The following is an 18,081-nucleotide window of genomic DNA, read 5'->3' on the forward strand; positions in this document are numbered from 1 at the left end:
AGACGCTGAGGAAGACATTTCTGCTTCCGTCACACGAGATTCTGCGTTCCCCACCAAGACCAGGGCGACGTTTCAAGAGCCGGATTCTTGCCTGTCTGCCTCTCTTGATTGCTTTTTCTATTTTGGGATCTCCTTTTTCCCCGACTACCAGCACTTTTCGAAACAAATTCTTCACCAAAAAGATCCGTCTACGTCAAGCCCAGATTATTTGCAATGATATCCATGCCTCGAGCTGGGCACCCATCCACCCACCGGCAAAATCAAGCTCTTTTTTCGGTCTGGTGCCGTGTTTTGATCGCGGGAATCCCTTCGACTCATTGCTCGCCCTCCCGCAGCAGCACCGTCGACCATGCGTCCATTGGTACAGAGTCTTCCTGGGGAGTTGGCTGTATTACCCGAAATTGATCGTGTGCCTTTTCCTACCCTCTTGGACTGCGCTCAAGCAGGCTTTCAGCCTTTCGATTCCCTTTTCTTCCGTCGTGTCCCCCGAGCAACACGGGGCTCTTTCCACTTTAGTCGCTGCAAAACACACAGAGTGTTGTACGGTACACTCGGCCAAGACGGTCAGACGTGCGTCTTGCGATCCCATGTCCCTCACAGGCCCATCGCTTCCCTTTCCCAGCCCCCTTTCCTTATTTCTTTGTCAAAGAGCTGGGAGCAAAAAGTGCTTCTGCCAAGTTCTGGCCAAGGGTAGACAAATCACCAGAAAAGCAAGCCTCCCTATCCTCCGTCATGACCGCAGCTCGCTCGCTCAGCAAACCACTCCACCGGCGAGCAGAAAGCAGCTGCGGAACACCCACTCCGTCGGTGCTCTCGACATCCTACCATGGTCCTATCGCTCGTCACCATCGCTCGAGCAACAACCGGCTTTCAACGAAACTCATCTTCTTGTCATCCACACCCGCCCACTCGCCACACGCCATGCCAGCCATTCCATGTCGCTCCTCCATCTCGTCAACGTCCAACTAGCTAGTCATGCTCGCGGTACAGTCACAGGCCCTTCCTCGCTCGCTCCGCGCGCCACTCAGTGGCTCATCACCTCCGTCGGTCGTCGACCCGCCAACGCCAGCCCCGCTAGCACGCTAGGCGCGAGCATAAAATATCCACATGCCTGGGATGGCGCGAGTGCGGGAGCGGTTGCGGTCGGTGGGCGCTCAGAGAGATGACTGGACTGACCTGACAGCGGGAGGGATGGTCGGTGCCATGGCATGTGTGAATATGCTGACCCCAGCAACCGCAGATCGCTGCCGCAGCAGCAGCAGAAGCAGGCGGGCAGTCCGTCGGGATCTCGACGTGAGATTTAGAGAGATTGATTGAGCCGGCGAGGGATGGGGTTGGTCTGGTTGGTCGGCCTCTTTTTTCCTTGCAAAGATGGAGGCCATGGCTGGTTGGTCGGTCGCTTGCTTCCTTGTGAGGCCTCGCGTCGCACCGAGGCACCACACATTTGTCAAGATTGAGGACATGGCCTCCTTCCCGATACACAGACATGAACCGCCGGACGAGGTGGTGGGATCACCGAGGGCTTTTGACGCCAGCCATGAGTGGCTGTCCAGTCAATGGTCAGTTGGTCCGACGGTCGGCGGGTCGACTGACTGAATGCTCTCCCCTATTTGCGCCCGGCTCTCGGTCGAGGGGAACACCTGCTCCTCTTTGTGCAGTGCGATGGGTTGTGTGTAGTAGCAATGGTGGCAGTGCGTGCGTGTGTGCCGCAAGCCAGTCAGCCATTCAAGCGCCCGTCTGCTTGCTTGTTGCGCATCTCCACTGCAATGCCTCCCTCCTTACATGATGCCTCGGCAGGCCATCATATCCAGGGCCCTATCACCACGATCGGACTCGTCTCGCCCACATGGGCTACCTCAAGTCACCTGTCCGTCGCTTGCTGTGTGCCAACCGCCCCCCTCCTCGCCCACAGACGCAAGAAACGTCGGATCGCGCTCGACTAATTACCTACAACGCCTGTGCTCAACTTACATACATACCACCCTCCGACATGTTTGCATGCACGCCGGCCGACATGAAAGGACTGATACGCGATCGAAGAGCTGCCAGTGGTTGGCACGCTGCGCAACGCGAGTCGACGCGTGTTCCTGACTTGCGACACGCCTCGGTCCGCCCTGCCCTGCTCGCACTGTACCGTTCTGGTAACCCACGATGCCTAGGGCGTGCAGTGCTCACGGTCCTGGACAATGGGTATGTACGTATGTATGTGTATGCAGATGTAGATGTATACCACCCCACCATCCCATCACCCTTCTTTCTCTCTCGTCGTATCCTTTGCCCCCTCTCCTTTTCTTCCTTTTCTTTTCTTCTCCTCGCTTCACCTTCTCTGCCCTTGCACTCTCTCTCCTTTCCTTGCCTAGTCTCTTCTTTTACTCCTCTTTCGTCCCTCCCACCTCTTGACTGCACCGGGTGCCTGCCATGCTATGCCCTGCGCCGCAACACACAACCTACCAACCCATACACTTTTGCCGTCTTTCCGTTCCGGTGGCTGGCAAGCGCTTCCCCGCTGTACTTCTAGGAAGAGCTGTGAGGGACGTCGTCATGTCGCAGCGTAGCGTCTTGTGGTGTGTCATGGTATGGCTTTGCTTGCTCCCCCTGTGTCTCGGTCCAGTAGATCATCTCTTGCTCTCATTGTCACTTTGAATGCTTCTTGGACGATATCCTTGCTCTCCCGTAATCCCGAATTCAGAATAGAGAACCAAGTTTCTGAATTCTCCCAAATGTCGCCCGAGCAAACACACAACCCTACCTACCACAAGCCCCCTTTCTCGAACCCTTCCATTGCCGCCGCGCATCTGCACGCACTTGCGTCATGCGCACATACCCCCACTGATCGGAAGCGATGGACCGCCGGCCGGTCAGAGACTTCCTCGATCAATCTCGCTGCCGACCTCCTGCGTGACTGCCATGCTGCCGCACATACATGCGCGAGAGACGTAAGGGCAGAGCGGCACTCACTCACTCTATCGCCAATCCACCAGCCACCGCACCACCGCACCACCGCGCCAAAGAGTAGACGGGTAGATAAGGGATAGGTAAGGTAGGTATATAGAGCAAAGCGTTCGTGGATGGGTGTGTGGGTAGCATGGCAGGGTAGGTGGCGGAACGAGTCAATTGCACACACCACGCGCGCGCGAGCCAGCACCAGGCAAGCACCTTCCTATGTACGGACCATCGTCTCTGACGTCCCACGCTGCATGGCGCAACCTTTTTCTTCTTTTTTTTTTTCCTTCTTTTTTTTTCTTTTCGTCGTCGTCGCCATTGTCAACCGGTCGCTCACTGCTCTTGGCCCAGCCTCTCTTATTGCGCTGCCTCACTGGACCATACATTTACACACCACATGCCCGCGCCTTACTGTACGTACGTACTGTGCGCCCACACACGCGCTCGCGCGCGCAGAGGCTACACGGCAGATGCGATCACCCCACTTGCTGTCCCGTTCGACTCGCTCAGTCAATTGGTAACTGGCCGAATGACTGGCTGAGTGGGTGGCCGTCCCAAGCCCCAATTCGAGTGATTGGCTGGGCCTGCTTTCTTTCTCCTCGTCCTACTCTGCCATTAGCTTAGGTAGCAGGTTAGTCAATCCGACTTACCCCTCTTCTCGTCCTCGTTTAGGTAGGTAGGTAGGTAGATATGTATGTTGGTGCATGGAGGGGTGGGCAATGCTATTGGCAATGCACCACCAAGGCATGTTGCTGGGCTTCTTCTCCGGTTGCTTACTGAATGCCTCGAGTTTTTCTTTTCTTTTCTTGTTCTGCTCACTTTTCCGTCTTCACGTCCACTTGCTTATCTGTCTTTCCCCTCCTTTTCTTTCTTTCTTTCGAATTGGACCAATGTGCGGACGGACGGACGGACGGACACATCTCTTGATCTCGATCATACGGCCAACTGGTTGCCTAGTCAGCCAGCGGCGATTCTCCAATGCTTTGTCTCTTTGCCATTATCCGGGCCCGGTTTTGCGTAGTTTCGCGCAGCGTGGCGTCGTGTGGCGCCCAGCACGAGGGAAGCAGTTCGTGAGGTAGGTGGTGGTGGTGGTGGTGTGGGCATTGTAAACGTCGAAGGAACCAATCGAACATCTTTTTTCTGGTTTCTCGTTGATCGCACTTGCTTTTTCTTACGTCGACTACGGTCGGTGGATGTCATGTGGGTTTCGTTGATTTGAGGGTGGGTGATATTCGCTCTCGAGTGGATGGAGGCGACTTGAGCACTTGGAGCAGGAGCACGAGTAGCTTTGCCGATGGATATCATTTCTGGTGGTGAAGTGGTTGTGGTGTGATGATGATCCAGCTTTTGACACTACCTTCTCGTACACTCTTGCTTGAAAGCGCGCCTCGTGCGCCTTCCTTTTTCTTCTCGGGTCTACTTGCTGGAGGCTATGTGGAATCAAGAAAGAAAGCACTTCCGCACATGCATCCTCGCAACCTCATATCCAGTCTGGAATTGCGTTGCCCCTGCTCTTCCCATATCCACCTCAATCTTCTCAAACAATCTCCGCTCAACACTGACAATGCCAGCCAGAGCCTTGCAATCTGCCTGCCCAACCAAATCCGACTTGGCAACTGCATCGTGCAATTCGACAAACGCCTTGGCCATGCCCAAGAGCGACGCATGACTCTCAACCGGTCGCATCGACAAGTGCAGCATGTCGAGCGCAAACGCATTTGGCCACCGGTCGAGCACTTGCTTCAGCAGAGAAGGAGGCTTCGACAGGCCGTCTGGGACCCGCTGGAGGATGCGCAGGCCTATCTCGACGAGCCCGCAGTCGCCGTGCTTGCGTACCTCGTCCATGCCTGCCACTCCGTCCGCAATGCTGGCGAAACCGTAGTAGCTGCGCAGCAAACGCACGATGGCGCAGGTTGTATCGTTGGCTGTGCGCGCCGGGATTGCAACAAAGTCTTCGAGGAGACTTACATGTGCGAACCACAGCGGAATGAGAGAAGAGAAGACGGGCCGCACTCCCGGAGAGACAGAAAGCTCGAGGTCCGTACTCGAGCCAGAGAGGTCGAATTGCCTCGCCTGAGCAAGGACAGGGTAGTCGACACTGACATCCTCCAGCTTTGCAGTGACGGATGGGGCAGACGGCGCTACAAAAGAGAGATAGGCGTGCGAGCCGTACGTGCCCGCGTCGAGACTGTCAATCCATTTGCGAACAACATCCATCTCGGCCACGGTGAAGGAGCCAAACATCTTGCCGCCCCAAGATAGCGCATGCATCAGACGGCTATTCTTGCTATCGCCCTTGCGCACCCATGGCTTCCAATTCGCCAGCTCCCGCAAGAATTCCTTTTGTCGCTGTTCGGATGCAAAGCTTTCGGGCGCCAGCCAGTCCGTCAACGTGCGTCCACCCACTTTGATCCGGCTACCGCAATGGATCTTGCCCGACGCTTGCGCTTTGCCTTGCATCATGGTGAGGAGCTCATGATTCCATTCATTTCGGAGGAGTGGCATTGTAGTCGTGGTGTTTGCGTCAGGGGGCGATCCCCCTAAGCCACTTGAAAGACAGTAACCCGCCTGGACACGCTTCCAAGCGCGTTGCATGGCTTCACGACCATCGATTTTGCCTATGTGGTCAAGGTATTTGACGACAATCTCCATGGCCATGGCCGTATGTCCCGAATGCGAGTTGTCGATGCTGATGTGCAGGAAAAAGTAGTACGGATCCAGCTTGACCTCGTCGAGCTCCTTGGCCGCCTTCATCGTGTCCAGCGTCAGCAGCTCAAAGTGCATGTTGTACCCCAGGATCTCTGGCAAAAAGTCGTGCGGGAAGAGAGAAATGAGGAGCTGCGCCACTGCGGCCTTCCATGGCAAGAAACTGGCGTCGAGTCCGTGGCCGGGCTGAATGAAGTCAGCCGAAGAGGCTTCCGGCAGACGCGCGCCGGCTTCTTCGAGAAGCTTCTTGTACAGGTGTACGTGGTGCTGCTCCAGATTTCCGTCGCCATACTCCTCCGACATGACTTGCCATGCGCCCTTGGTGACGTGGCGGAGAGCAAACGGCGTCGTGACGCGGTGGATGTGTCCAAGCCATGCACCGTCGACCAGCTTCAGGGGAGCAACTCGCGCGAGCCAGTCTCGAGCTTCGTCCTTGGTACCAAAAAGCTCTCTTCGTCCTCCGCCCTTGCGGCGTGCAAGGTACGTTTCCCATTCGTCTGCGACAATTACGTCTTGTTCCTGAAGGAACGTGCGTAGCTCTTCTTTGCTGTATCGTTCCAGGGACAGAATTGATCCTTCTACCCGATTTTTTTCTCCGCAGATTGTCTCAGAGAGCAGACAGATGAGTGTGTTTCTCGCCAGCGGCAAGACATCTGGAAACTCCTCAAGGTTCTGCACCTCGTGGTACAGTTTCTTGTATAGTCGCAACTGCTCGTATTCGGACGCCGAAGGTTCTCTTGAGCTCCACTTCAACACATCTGGGTCTTTAGACTCCTGTTGCTCATGAGTACTTCTCAACGCCGCTCGCCTAATCTTTGGGTTCTTGTAGAACCGGACTGATCGTGCGTATTTTAGGAAAATAGGGGTAGAGATGTATGCCGTGGCGTACCCCAAGCAGGCCGCAGTAATGATGAGTAATAGATTGCCGAACATGACGAACTTCCGCGCAAAAGAATGACAAAGGAGGCGAGGCAAGCAAGCCTGGGAAAAACAAATATCAGCAACGACAATGCCAGAACGTAGTCTGAAGTGAACAGGACAACCGATCTCAACAAAATTAGCCCGCAGTCCTTGACTCAAGTAGTCTTTTCGAAGCCTAGATGACTCCCTTCACTCCTTCCTCTCCATCCCCGACCTCAACTGACCAGCCCACGACGTCTCGGCTCACCAAGCCAGCCCTCCGACCACCCTTCGAGCTCCGCCATTCCTCTGTGCTTACAGCGGCTGCCTGTTCATCCACTGCACTGCTCTCTGTCGCAATGTTCCCGCTTCAGCCGTACATGTCTCTGATGCTCCTCGGGGATACACGGTACGGTTGCAGATGCAGGGAAGGCGGACGGGCAGATGGAGGTAGTGCAGGCGATGAGCGCGGGCGGGCATTGAAGAGTGACAGGCAGGCAGTGAAGTATTCTCGACCTGTGATGCCTGACCTTTGTTGTCCTGCCATTTCGAGCATCGCTCGTTACTTGGTAAGAATGCAAAGGTAAGCTACATAGATAGTTTACAGAACTCACACGACGCATCAGCATGGGCGTGCTCACATACCATCTCGGCCGTTCCGTGGGGACTGCATGTCCATCGACAGCGGTAAGGGTCGCACACACATGTCTGAGCGCCAGGGCTGACTCGGGGGGCCAACTCGATCCCCTTCACGCACCTCCTGCCCCTATACCAAGAGAGGAAGGTCGGATCAGGTCCGCTGCGGAGGCATGGTAAGCTGCGAGGTGCCTGCGTCCAAGGCAGCAATCGGCGGGAAGGCAGATGGGCTCCTCCTGCAGAGGCGAGGTGGTGCGTGGACGGGCTGGACCGCACGTCGTCAGTGAAGGATTTCTGTCGTGACTTGCTGACTACGCGGATGGCTGAAAAGGGACAATGGTGTGCTTGCGAGGGCGAGTGGGTTTGGGGTTTGTTGCGCGGGTGGAAAGTGATTGCGAGCGTGGGAGGATTAGGGGTGGTGGTGATGGGCTGGGAAGTGGTGGACTACTGTTCGTAGGTAAGGGGAGTTAGTGTCGGTAATTTTAATGGGTGGTTTTGTCGAGAATGCTGCCATACAAACAAATGCATATGCCACCGAGACACTGATTTTACCAGAGTTCTGCTGGCACAGTGGATATCGAGAGAGATGATGCAATAGAGGACACTCCCTAAGCACAATCATGGCAGTAAACAACAGTTTTCCTAGCTTCATCTGTAGAAGTGAATGAATGCTCCCTAGACATACATAGCCACAGTACCACGAGTTATCGTTCTTTTGAAACCAAATGTAGCAATTCAAAAACAAAGAAATTCGCAATCTCAGGGCAAGAATTCCTACAATCTGGCCTTGACCACGCCAATCTCCTCTGCCACCAACTGCCGCTTGCTCAACTCCACCACAGGCGCCGGCTTCTTGGGCACCATCGTCTCCAGCATCATCGGCCGGGGCTCCAAGTCAAGCAGAGCCTCCTCGACCAACGCAGCGACGTCACCCGCGCATCCAAACGACAACGACCACCCCGCGCCGCCCTGGCCATAGCTGTGCACAATGCGGCTTGGTGCCGCGTCGCCCTCTCGCCGGCGCAGCTCGCGCTCCACGCGGACGTTGCGCTCGCGGAACGGCCGCAGACCCTGTGCGAGGGGGTAGTCGGGGTCGACGCGGGCGTGCTTTAGATCAGGGAGGAACGCCTCGCAGCGAGCACGCATGCGTCTGATAATCGGCGAGTCGAGGGTGAGGTCGAGCTCATGCTGGTGGGACTCGGCGATGCCGCCAATGAGCAGTATATCGTCATTGCGCGGGACGAGGAAGACGATTTCATTCGAGTCGTGCACGGCGTCGGCAGTGATGGTCAGCGCGGCGTCAAGTTTGGGAAAGTCTTGTCCGTTGTTGACGACGCGGATGAGCCCGCCGCGGATCGGGTAGCAGGACTTGTCGCCTGCGATTTCGGCGCCTGCGAGCCCCGTTGCGTTGATAATTACGTCGGCGGCGAACTCGGCGCGCAGAGCGTGCTCTTGAGCGAAGAGGTCGCCGTGAATGGTGCGTGTCGTGACCTTGGCGCCCTTGGAGACGACGAGGTCTTTGAGGAAGGCCATGCAGACATCGGTGTCGATGATCGGGGCGAGGTGTTCGTAAGCGTCGACAGCGCCGTAGTTTGCGTCGACGCGGCGCTCCTTGATGATGGATGCTCCCCGCCTGAAGCCACGGATGCCGCTGGCCATGATCTCGAGCATCTTGGACATTTGCTCGGCGTCTTGCTCGATGGGGACGGGGAAGAAGAAGTCTGCCCCCTTCATGCGGACCCCTGAGAGCTCCGACAGTGACTTGGATGCTGCAATGGCATCCCAAATGTGATAGGCAACCATGCACCAGCGTTTGGAGTGTTGGAGAGAGATGGCATCGGTGTGCTGGCCGCAGACGGCGGGAGGGAACTCCCAGAGAGCGCCCGCAATTTGGGATGTGAGGCGTTGCTTCTTGCCATAGGACGCCCACTCCTTGGCCAGAATGTTTACATGGTATCCTTTGTCGAGAAGGGTCCAGGCGGTGATGAGTCCAGTGACTCCTCCTCCCACAATCAAGACTCTGGGAGAAGACGAGGTCGGCGTGTGTAGAGGGGTGGGAAAGGGAGTCAGGTCTCTCCAGAAGATCAAACTTTCACCCTGTGAAACAGCCATTGTAGGGTACCGAATTGAAGATGAATGTGATTTGAGACAAGAAGACAACAGTGTAGTCTGGGTTTACAACAAAACATCAGTCTCCAACCAGTTCAAAGACATTCAAGCGTTTATGTACTTACAGCCCCTTCTCTGCTAATAACGCAACTCTGGCTGGATTTTCATCACGACGAGGGCCAAATGTGCCGATTCTGTGGCTTGGGACTGTTGAATGTTCCATGTAGCCCAATCCTTCCGACACTGGAGACGTGTCGCTGACACCTCCGCCATGGCGACGATGCATGACAGAGGACTGGGGGCCGAGCCGGAGTGTAGAGGACCATTTGCAGAAGCCCGGGTCGGCGGTGTAGTGGTAGCCTAGAAGCCCTGGTCGAATTTCTGTTGGTTTGGTAAATTGTCTCCTCGCGAGGGAGCGGAATCCAAACCACACGAGGGACACAGTCATCACTGCGTCGCTCGACGGCTTTCTGTCCCACCAGTCTCATCGCTAGCGTCGACGGTGCGGAGAAAAAGCAAGGAGTCGAGAGGCGGAGTGCCATGTAATGGTAGCAGTAGGAGTGGTTGAACGCATCCTGCGGAGAATCGACTAGTCAAAAAAGTCTTAGGTCTGGCCTTGTCTGCCCTAAGACCTGCCAAATTAAGCTTGTTTGCACCGTGCAGCTCGAAGGACGTTGGAGCAGGGTGTCTCGCGGGCCGCACGATCCGCCCCGCCTTGGCGGATCAGTTCCCCAAACAGACAGGAGGAGCATCTGCCGACTAAAGGGTGCTCGTAACGCTCGGCAATTTCAGAGATGCAGCTTATCTCAGTTGGCCCCTTCCAAAACCCCTGCGCACATCGTTTGCCGGACGTGACTCAAGCTTCCTGTCCTGGGCTAGCGTCAGCACGCCGGACCCATGACCGGTAAATATCGTTTGTTTGGCGCGTCCTTGTGCTGTCCAGCGCTCCCTCTCTGCACGTTTCTCGATTCCTCCCCTCTGCCTCATGGCGAGCCCTTGCCCCGAGCCTGGCCTGCCAACGCCGACTTTGCGCCAAAGTGAGGAGAAGGCCGAGAATGGACTCATCAGTGCAGACAACGACGCCGAATCAGCAGAGGTCGACGTCAATTCCGCCTCACTCCCACCTCCCCCTCCAGATGGCGGCGTCCAGGCGTGGACCCAAGTCTTGATGGGACATTTGGTCCTGATCAACGGATGGGGCTATCTCAGTTCCTTCGGGCTCTTCCAGTCGTACTACACGACTTCTTTGGGCGCTTCACCCTCGGCCATTAGCTGGATCGGCTCCCTCCAAATCTTTCTCGTCTACCTTGTCGGCACCTTTTCCGGCAGAGCTCTTGATGCCGGCTATTTCCATGTCGTCCTTGGCCTTGGGTCGTTCTTGCAAATTTTGGGAGTCTTCATGACGTCCGTTTCATCGCAGTACTGGCAGCTTCTCCTCGCCCAGGGAGTATGCAAGGGACTTGGTGATGGCTTGGTATTTTGTCCCACAGTCTCTCTAGTGGCAACGTACTTCTCCAAGAAGCGCTCGTTGGCCATGGCCTGCACTGCGTCCGGAGGTGCCACCGGTGGCATAATCTTTCCCGTCATTGCCCAGCAGCTGCTTCCCAAGATCGGCTTCGGTTGGACTGTGAGAATCATGGGGTTTGTCATCCTCTTCAACGCTTTCGTCGTGCTCTTGATTGCGCGCGTCCGACTTCCACCCAGAAAGACGGGACCTCTGGTCGAGTGGAGCGCATTCAAGGAGCCTTCTTACACGCTGTTCTGCGTCGGCATGTTCTTCAATCTTTGGGCAGTCTACTTTGCCTACTTTTATGTGAGTCTGCTCCTTCAAGGCGTACAACCAGCATCTGATGGCATTCGCAGGTCAGCACGTTCGGCAAGAAGATCATCGGTGTCTCTTCTTCGACTTCGTTGACGATTCTCCTGGTGATGAATGCGGTCGGAGTTCCCGGGCGGCTGGTCTGCGGCCTCACGGCGGACCGGCTGCTTGGGCCGGTCAACACGCTCATTCCAGTGGCATTTTTTGCCGGAGTCTTGTTCTACTGCTGGGCAGCCGTGTCTTCGCTGGGAGCCCTTTTTGCTTTTTGCATCCTTTACGGATTTTTTGGAGCCGGCATTCAAAGTCTCTTTCCCGCATCCTGCGCCAGCTTGACGACGGATCTCAAAAAGATGGGAGTGCGGACAGGCATGTGCTTTTCGGTCGTATCGATTGCGTGCTTGACGGGTCCGCCAATAGCTGGAGCGCTGATCCAGCAGCACAATGGCGGATTCCTGTATGCACAAATGTTTGGAGGGTCAGCATTCATGGGCGGCACGTTGACGCTGGTCGCAGCCAGACTCGCCAAAAGTGGACTGGAGCTCAAGAGCAGGATGTAATCAAGGAGGGAAGAAGCTGGGCGCATATAGACTTGCATGGGTTCGGCATGATGCTTTAGACGGAGGAATGCCAAACTTTGGGCCGATAACAAGGGACAGTGGGTCGGCTCATGATGACCAGTGCCGGTGGGTGGTGGAGGGAGTGTGTGCGAGTGGGGAGTTCAGTTGGCGTCGCACGAGGCGAGGTGAGGTGAGGCGAGGATGGCTGCAGGGAAGCTGCCCTGCCGTCCAGTGGCAGCCGGCCCATTACTCTCTGGCCCTCTGGCCCCCGCAGTCCTACGAACCATCCATCTGCTCAGGTCGCATCTGGTTGCATATTGTCTATTTAACGTCCTGTCGTCAGCTCGCAATGAACGCTCCTCATTTCCATCCTCTCGCTTTACGCCCATCGAGCCATGGCTGACACCGCCTACACCAAAGAGACGCGCAACACCGTCCGCCGCCATCGCGAGCGCGGCCAGTATGACTTTGCGACGGTCCACTCGATTGTCAACCAGGCCTCGATCCTGCACGTCTCCTTCCTCCCTACAGACCCTTTGGAGGATCCCTTTCCAACCATCCTCCCCATGATTGGTTCCGTGGGCCTCTTCTCCAACCCTGACAACGATCCTGGCGCCCAACCGCTTGACCTCTATATCCATGGCCACAGCGCCTCGCGTTTGATGCGTCTACCCACGGCGCAGGGCTTGGAACAGGTCCCCGTCTGCGTCGCTGCCACTATGCTCGACGGCATCAAGCTGGCTCTTACGCCCTTCAACCACAGTTGCAACTACCGCAGCGCTGTGCTCCATGGCTACGCGTCGATCGTGACAGACGAGGCAGAAAAGAGCTGGGCCCTGGCACTCATCACCGACGGCCTCGTGCCCGACCGTTGGGATAATTCGCGTGTCCCACCCACCAAGGCTGAAATGACGAGCACGACGGTGCTAAAAGTTTCCGTCGTCAGCGCCAGCGCCAAGGTCAATTCCGGCGAGCCCGGCGACGACCGCAAGGACCTCAAGGACGACGCAGTCACGTCATCTGTGTGGACCGGAGTCCTGCCTGTCCATGAGCAGATTGGCGCTCCGCAGCCCAGCTCCACTAACAAGGTCGCCAAAGTGCCGCAGTATCTGGATCAGTGGTGGCAGGCAGAAAACACCAAGCGCGAGACATATGCCCACGATGCCTCTCGGCCAAAATAGACTAGACTCGATTTGGTGTCATCCATTTTCCTTGCTCCTGTGTGCTATCAAGCTACAACCAAGACTTTAACCGCCAGACTTTTGGCGTGGATAGACAACAAGCAGGGAGCACATTGGGAAAGTCAGTCAAGCTACTCTGGGCTACAAAATTCACCAGACTACTCAGGAGCATTCAAGAGTTTTTACCGAGCTATGAAAGATAGCATCAGGGAGAATTCCATCACCAATCTGCGAGAATCCATGATCGTACACGCTATGAATTTGATCATTAGCCTCGGGCCTAGTTTCCGTCCGGATATGCTAGCCTATCAACCTCCTGCCATTCCTTACTCTGCGCATAGATGCTGCGAATGGGCGACAACAACCGATTGAAAGCTTCAATCGTGGCCTCCTTCAAGTCTTCGGGACTCACTTCATCTTTCACAAACGCCTCTTCCAACTCTTCATACGAGGAAAAATGCTTCGGCGCTTCTTCACCAAATACCGTCCACGCCGTGCCACTCGGCGCGTCTTTTGCACAAAATGGCCTCTGATTGCTATTCACTTCCTTGCCTTCGGCCGTATATAGTCCAGTCTGTCCAGCAAGCCGTTCCACACGCTGCACGCTAATGGGCAGGAGGACGTCGCGCACAAGGCCCAGCACGCCATTATGCTCAACCTGGGCAGCGGGGCAGGCTGCGGCGTCAATCTTGGCGCGAACGACGTGCGGAGCGTCGAGAAACTCAATTTTGGTGGCGGCCGGCTTGGAAGACGACATTTTGAGCCCGTCCAGTCCGGCAACCATTGTGTTCATGAGGTGCTCGCGCTGGCGGTATCCGAGGGCGGGGATGAAGTGTTTGGCGTGCTCGAAGAGGCCGGTCTGCGGGGTCTGTCAGTGTCCGACTTTGCACGGGACGGGAGGAAAAGACACACCTGATCGATGCCGCCATACTGGACATCCAAATCCAAGTACACCTCGCTCAAGCTTTGGTGCACGGCACACAGCATCGGACTCAGCATCTTCGTCTCGGCAACCTCATCGCTCGTATCCCTCGCATCCTTTTGCGTCATGAGCGCACAAAGGCGCTGAGTATCCACCACAAAATCCTTCTGATACGCAATGCTGCTCTCGGCAATGAAATTGACGTGCGCAGGCGGGACCCCCAGCGCCGCCAGGATCGCGCGTACGAGGAAATCGTAGTAGCGCTGCCGGTGCGCGACGGTTTCCATGCTGTGCACGTAGTTGACGAGGAAGCCGTACACGTCGAGGTAGTAGACTGTCACGTCGAGCCCGGCGCGCAGGAAGTCGATCAGTTTGGCTAGGGGCACAAAGTAGCCAACGTGCGCTGTGAGAGCCGCATGGCATTGGTTAGCCAACCTGGTTGATTTTGCTTCGGATTGGATGGCGGAAGGGGACCTACGCTTTCCTGTCGGCGTGGTCTCCCACGCCAGCTTCAACGGTGTCTGGCCTTCTGCTTCTCGCCGGGCCAGCAGCGTGCGGAGTGAATCACGGTCAGCATCGCTCAAGAAGGCCTGCTGGCGTGTAATGAGGTTGAATTTCTCCTCGGTGGGCAGCATCGTAACTGGATTGGTAAGAAGACGAAGATGCAAAACGATCAATGTCTAGACGAAGCCGAGGTGAACTTGACAAGTACAGTGCTTCAGAAGACCGGAGCGGAGAGGATGGCTGGTCCTTTTACATAACTGCTACTTATTGGACGCGCTTCTTATACACGTCCGGGTGTTCTTTGGAGCAGTTGACCGTTGAATAGCGTTGAGGACCAATGCCGCGCTGCTGGCGACCGTCTCCGGGCCTTGGAGCTTCAGCCCTCATCCCTCCACCTTTCCGCACTTGATCGCACAAGCGCAGCAGCAGCATCCTCCTTCCTTCTGCCTCCTCATCGACCAAAAGTCGCTACATGGGCGGCTTCAACCAAGCTGCATGGCTCTTTACCGTCTTTTACGCTTATTTTACGATGCACACGTAACCGTTCTGTACTGTACAGGTTGCCGGACCTAGCTCCTCGCCATCTCGCTCCCTGTCTTGCTCTACGGCAGCTGTGCTACGTCCCATTCCGGTGTGCGTTCAATGTTGCCGACGCAGCTGTCAGTCAGTCAGATCTCTTCCACGTATCAACTCCTCGTAGGGGGCGGACGGCATGAGGGGGCCAAATCCTTCGTTCCTAAATGTTGCATACCATTACGCAGCTGGGCGGAGCAAATCAGGAGATTATTTGCCGGGTGATTGTCTAAATGGATGGCGTGCGCGGTCATGGTTTGCGAAGAATAGAATCGGACAACAAGAAATGTGTTTGTGTGGTTACCGTGGCTGACGCAGGGACTGCACTGCACGACTTGCGGAGGAACAGTCAGTCATGCATACAGGCAGCCAGACGCCACGGTAGGTGTGAAAGTACGAACGCTCCTTGGGCATTTGATTGGATGGACTCCCGCACGACCGTACGTCTTGTCTCACTCTTCCCCGCGGAAGGAATCGAAGAAGGAAGGCGAAAACTCTGCAGCACCTGCGGGTGGCGCCGGCGCGGCGTTAAGAGAGCGATGCAAAGAGGCAGGTGGTGTTGATGGCAAGATTCGGCCCCCAAGTCGCACGATGCGTGGTCCGTCGGCGGACGTGGCCGAGACATACGGGACTTGCGGAGAAGAGCGAGAGATGTTGACGCAGTGAGTGTGATTTGAGGCATGCGGTGAGCATCTAGATCCTGTGGTCATGTCCGCTTGTCACTTTGTGGGGATTGTTGCGACGTGCTTGCTGACTGGCTAAAAGGTTGATTACCTGCAGGGTACATGTTCCTACACGCTGAGTATGCCAGCATCTAATTTTCGAAGCCCAAAGACTTGATGCACTGTACATGCATGCTGTACATACTCCACCTCTTGAGGAACGACCAGCCCCTTCTACATGCCTGACTGGCTTAGCCGTAGGTGACGAGAAGGATGCCTTCTCACTCTCGGGGCATCTCTCCATTTTGAACTGCCGAGGGTGGTGTGTCTTGGCTTTCTCTGACGGCAAAGGCTGATCTATCACTTCGTCTCTTGCGCGCTTTCACTGGCGTTTGGACTTGTTGGAGAAAGGAAGTTCGCAAGTCTCCCATCAAGATGGGGACTTTTCCAACTCTGGGTGAAGCGCCCAAGAGTCTGACTGGAAGCATTCACAAGATGCCACAGAAAGGGGGCAGCGTGGCCGCGGAGGCAGACGCAATCGCAGTGATTGGCGAGAAGAATACCGATGTTGAAGAGGCCCAGCTGGAAGAGCCGCCCAAGAAACTTCATCTGCCCTTGGTATTGACGTTAGCCGGTGCAGCCTTTCTGAATGTGAGCCATGTCTCCTGATCAATGAGCTTTTCCGCTAAATGCTCCCTCCAGACGCTGTCGGTGCAATCCGCCGTTATCATCCTCCCCAGCATCGCTCGAGACATTGGCATCCCCTCGGAGCGCCAACAATGGATCATCTCAGCCTACTACCTGACGTTTGGCTGTTTTTTGCTAGTGTGGGGCCGGCTTGCCGACATCTTCGGACGACGCCTCATCTTCATCTGGGGCTCGGCCTGGGTAACGGCTGTGACCGTCGTCGTGCCTTTCGCGCCAAACGAAATCGTCTTCGACGTCTTCCGCGGCTTGCAAGGGCTCGGCGCTGCTGCCAATGTCCCGACAGCCATTGGCATCCTAGGCGCGACGTTTTCGCCAGGCAAGACCAAGAACTACGCGTTTGCGATTTACTCGGCCGGCTCTTCGTGCGGGTCTGTTTTGGGCAACATCTTCAGTGGCATCATCGGCCAGTGGCTGTCGTGGAAGTGGATCTTTTGGGTGCTGGCCATCATGGCTGGCTTGGTCACGGTGCTCGGCCACTTTCTTGTCCCACTCGAGTCCAAGGTCGAAGATGAGGAGGCCGCCGCCAGGCCCGTTGTGCACGTCGACTGGATTGGCGGCACACTCATCTCGAGCGGGCTCATGCTGCTCAATTTTGCATTGACGCAGGGCAACGTTGTGGGATGGGGCACGTTCTGGATCCCCGTCCTGATTGTCTGTGCAGTGCTGATTGTAGGCGTGTTCGTCTTGTGGCAGTGGTATCTGGAGAACAAGACGTCTAGAGCGCCCCTGATGCGCGTGTCCATCTTCCACAACACGCGCTTCAATGCTGCGCAGGTCATTATGGCCATGTTCTTTGCCGCGTTCAATAATTATCTCGTCTACGCCACTTACTTGTAAGCTCCCTCCCCCAAATCGTGGTGGATGTCAAAAAGAGGGCACCATTCCGCTAGAACGCCTCGCTCGCACCTCACCGCAGTGGCAGCTCCTGGCCAGGGCGTGACACTTCTTTGGTACCTGCCGTGAAATTATTATACTGACGTACAATGCGCACAGTTACCAAGACTATCTCGGCCTCAACGCCATCCAAACTGCGCTGCGCTTCATCCCGACCGGGATCATGGGATTCGTAGGCAACTTCATCGCGGCTAAGCTGCTCTCGCGCGTCCGCGGGACCTACCTCCTTATCTTCAGCTCAGCATGCGTGGCACTTTCTTGCCTCCTCAATGCCGTGCCCATTCCACCCAGCACGTCGTATTGGGCCTACGGCTTCCCTGCCATGGTTGTCTCAACCCTTGGCGCCGACATCTTGCACCCAACCCTCACCCTCTTCACCGCGCAGTCCCTGCCGCCTGCCGATCAAGCCCTGGGCGGCGCGCTCATAACATCGGTCCTCCAGATCGGCCGTGCCATCGGGCTCGCAGTCGCTACCGTTGTTCAGACGTCTGTGGCGCGCGATGAGGGCGGCGCTTCAGGCAGCGAGGAGGTCGCGGGGTCGGCGGCGCTGCTCGACGGCATCAGGGCAGGCCAATGGTTCAATTTCGGATTAGCTGTTGGTGCGTGTGCAGTCGCAGTCATTTTCTTCAACAGCAAGGAAAAGGTCGGCGCGGTGAAGAGGTGAGGATGGATGATTCGGTCTGCCGTTTTGCAAGTGTTGCATGGACTTTCTTGGCCGACTGGCAACGCGGGACGGCCCGAGCCGCCTGGTATGTCGATCCTTGGACGTTGCAGGGTTTCTTGGAGCATTCTTCTCCTCGGAGTCTCCTTTCTATATTTTGCATTCGCAATTTTCTTCATTCACACATTCCACGCAGTTTAAAAGATAATGCATCTTGTGGAGAAAAGTCCTGAGAAGCGCACCGGAACCTCGAAATCCAGAAGCCATTGCAGTGGTCAGGCATGATAGGACAGAAACCCATCGGTG

General features: G+C 56.1%; 7 protein-coding genes across 7 annotated transcripts; 4 read left to right on the plus strand and 3 right to left on the minus strand.

Moving 5' to 3' along the window:
- Nucleotides 1–1,678: 1,678 nt before the first annotated feature.
- Nucleotides 1,679–2,840, plus strand: J3D65DRAFT_247273 (uncharacterized protein). The gene has a single exon (XM_066794779.1). The coding sequence runs from the start codon at nt 1,847–1,849 to the stop codon at nt 2,516–2,518; it is 672 nt and encodes a 223-aa protein (XP_066657591.1). The 5' UTR covers nt 1,679–1,846; the 3' UTR covers nt 2,519–2,840.
- A 1,264-nt stretch (nt 2,841–4,104) lies between these two features.
- On the minus strand, nt 4,105–6,961 carry J3D65DRAFT_616048 (uncharacterized protein). The gene has a single exon (XM_066799405.1). The coding sequence runs from the start codon at nt 6,580–6,582 to the stop codon at nt 4,384–4,386; it is 2,199 nt and encodes a 732-aa protein (XP_066657592.1). The 5' UTR covers nt 6,583–6,961; the 3' UTR covers nt 4,105–4,383.
- Nucleotides 6,962–7,548: 587 nt separating this feature from the next.
- On the minus strand, nt 7,549–9,788 carry J3D65DRAFT_243044 (FAD dependent oxidoreductase). Its single transcript, XM_066794771.1, has one exon. The coding sequence runs from the start codon at nt 9,295–9,297 to the stop codon at nt 7,960–7,962; it is 1,338 nt and encodes a 445-aa protein (XP_066657593.1). The 5' UTR covers nt 9,298–9,788; the 3' UTR covers nt 7,549–7,959.
- Nucleotides 9,789–10,164: 376 nt separating this feature from the next.
- J3D65DRAFT_584954 (major facilitator superfamily domain-containing protein) lies at nt 10,165–12,048 on the plus strand. The gene is made up of 2 exons (XM_066797745.1): nt 10,165–11,107; nt 11,158–12,048. Exons 1-2 carry the CDS (start codon nt 10,280–10,282, stop codon nt 11,668–11,670), a joined length of 1,341 nt encoding a protein of 446 aa, XP_066657594.1. The 5' UTR covers nt 10,165–10,279; the 3' UTR covers nt 11,671–12,048.
- Nucleotides 12,049–13,237, plus strand: J3D65DRAFT_616056 (uncharacterized protein). The gene has a single exon (XM_066799406.1). The coding sequence runs from the start codon at nt 12,066–12,068 to the stop codon at nt 12,849–12,851; it is 786 nt and encodes a 261-aa protein (XP_066657595.1). The 5' UTR covers nt 12,049–12,065; the 3' UTR covers nt 12,852–13,237.
- J3D65DRAFT_616057 (uncharacterized protein) lies at nt 13,021–14,564 on the minus strand. The gene is made up of 3 exons (XM_066799407.1): nt 14,252–14,564; nt 13,764–14,176; nt 13,021–13,710 (listed from the first exon to the last, which is right to left on the minus strand). Exons 1-3 carry the CDS (start codon nt 14,406–14,408, stop codon nt 13,132–13,134), a joined length of 1,149 nt encoding a protein of 382 aa, XP_066657596.1. The 5' UTR covers nt 14,409–14,564; the 3' UTR covers nt 13,021–13,131.
- Nucleotides 14,565–15,947: 1,383 nt separating this feature from the next.
- Nucleotides 15,948–17,778, plus strand: J3D65DRAFT_665421 (major facilitator superfamily domain-containing protein; the record flags this gene model as incomplete). The annotated part of the gene is made up of 3 exons (XM_066802839.1): nt 15,948–16,163; nt 16,215–17,053; nt 17,214–17,778. The coding sequence occupies 3 exons, from the start codon at nt 15,948–15,950 to the stop codon at nt 17,776–17,778; spliced, it is 1,620 nt and encodes a 539-aa protein (XP_066657597.1).
- Between the last annotated feature and the right edge of the window lie 303 nt (nt 17,779–18,081).

Source organism: Phyllosticta citribraziliensis (genome assembly GCF_038025025.1).
Source record: "Phyllosticta citribraziliensis strain CPC 17464 chromosome Unknown J3D65scaffold_3, whole genome shotgun sequence".
NCBI classification, from domain to species: Eukaryota; Fungi; Ascomycota; class Dothideomycetes; order Botryosphaeriales; family Phyllostictaceae; genus Phyllosticta; species Phyllosticta citribraziliensis.

Excerpts from the sequence above, each read along its gene's own strand:
- J3D65DRAFT_247273 (XM_066794779.1), top strand. The coding sequence starts at position 1,847 with ATGGGCTACCTCAAGTCACCTGTCCGTCGCTTGCTGTGTGCCAACCGC.
- J3D65DRAFT_616048 (XM_066799405.1), bottom strand. The coding sequence starts at position 6,582 with ATGTTCGGCAATCTATTACTCATCATTACTGCGGCCTGCTTGGGGTAC.
- J3D65DRAFT_243044 (XM_066794771.1), bottom strand. The coding sequence starts at position 9,297 with ATGGCTGTTTCACAGGGTGAAAGTTTGATCTTCTGGAGAGACCTGACT.
- J3D65DRAFT_584954 (XM_066797745.1), top strand. The coding sequence starts at position 10,280 with ATGGCGAGCCCTTGCCCCGAGCCTGGCCTGCCAACGCCGACTTTGCGC. Across the intron at positions 11,108-11,157 it reads TCTACTTTGCCTACTTTTAT|GTCAGCACGTTCGGCAAGAA; the intron begins GTGAGTCTGCTC and ends TGGCATTCGCAG.
- J3D65DRAFT_616056 (XM_066799406.1), top strand. The coding sequence starts at position 12,066 with ATGGCTGACACCGCCTACACCAAAGAGACGCGCAACACCGTCCGCCGC.
- J3D65DRAFT_616057 (XM_066799407.1), bottom strand. The coding sequence starts at position 14,408 with ATGCTGCCCACCGAGGAGAAATTCAACCTCATTACACGCCAGCAGGCC. Across the intron at positions 14,177-14,251 it reads GACCACGCCGACAGGAAAGC|CGCACGTTGGCTACTTTGTG; the intron begins GTAGGTCCCCTT and ends CGGCTCTCACAG. Across the intron at positions 13,711-13,763 it reads AGTATGGCGGCATCGATCAG|ACCGGCCTCTTCGAGCACGC; the intron begins GTGTGTCTTTTC and ends CAGACCCCGCAG.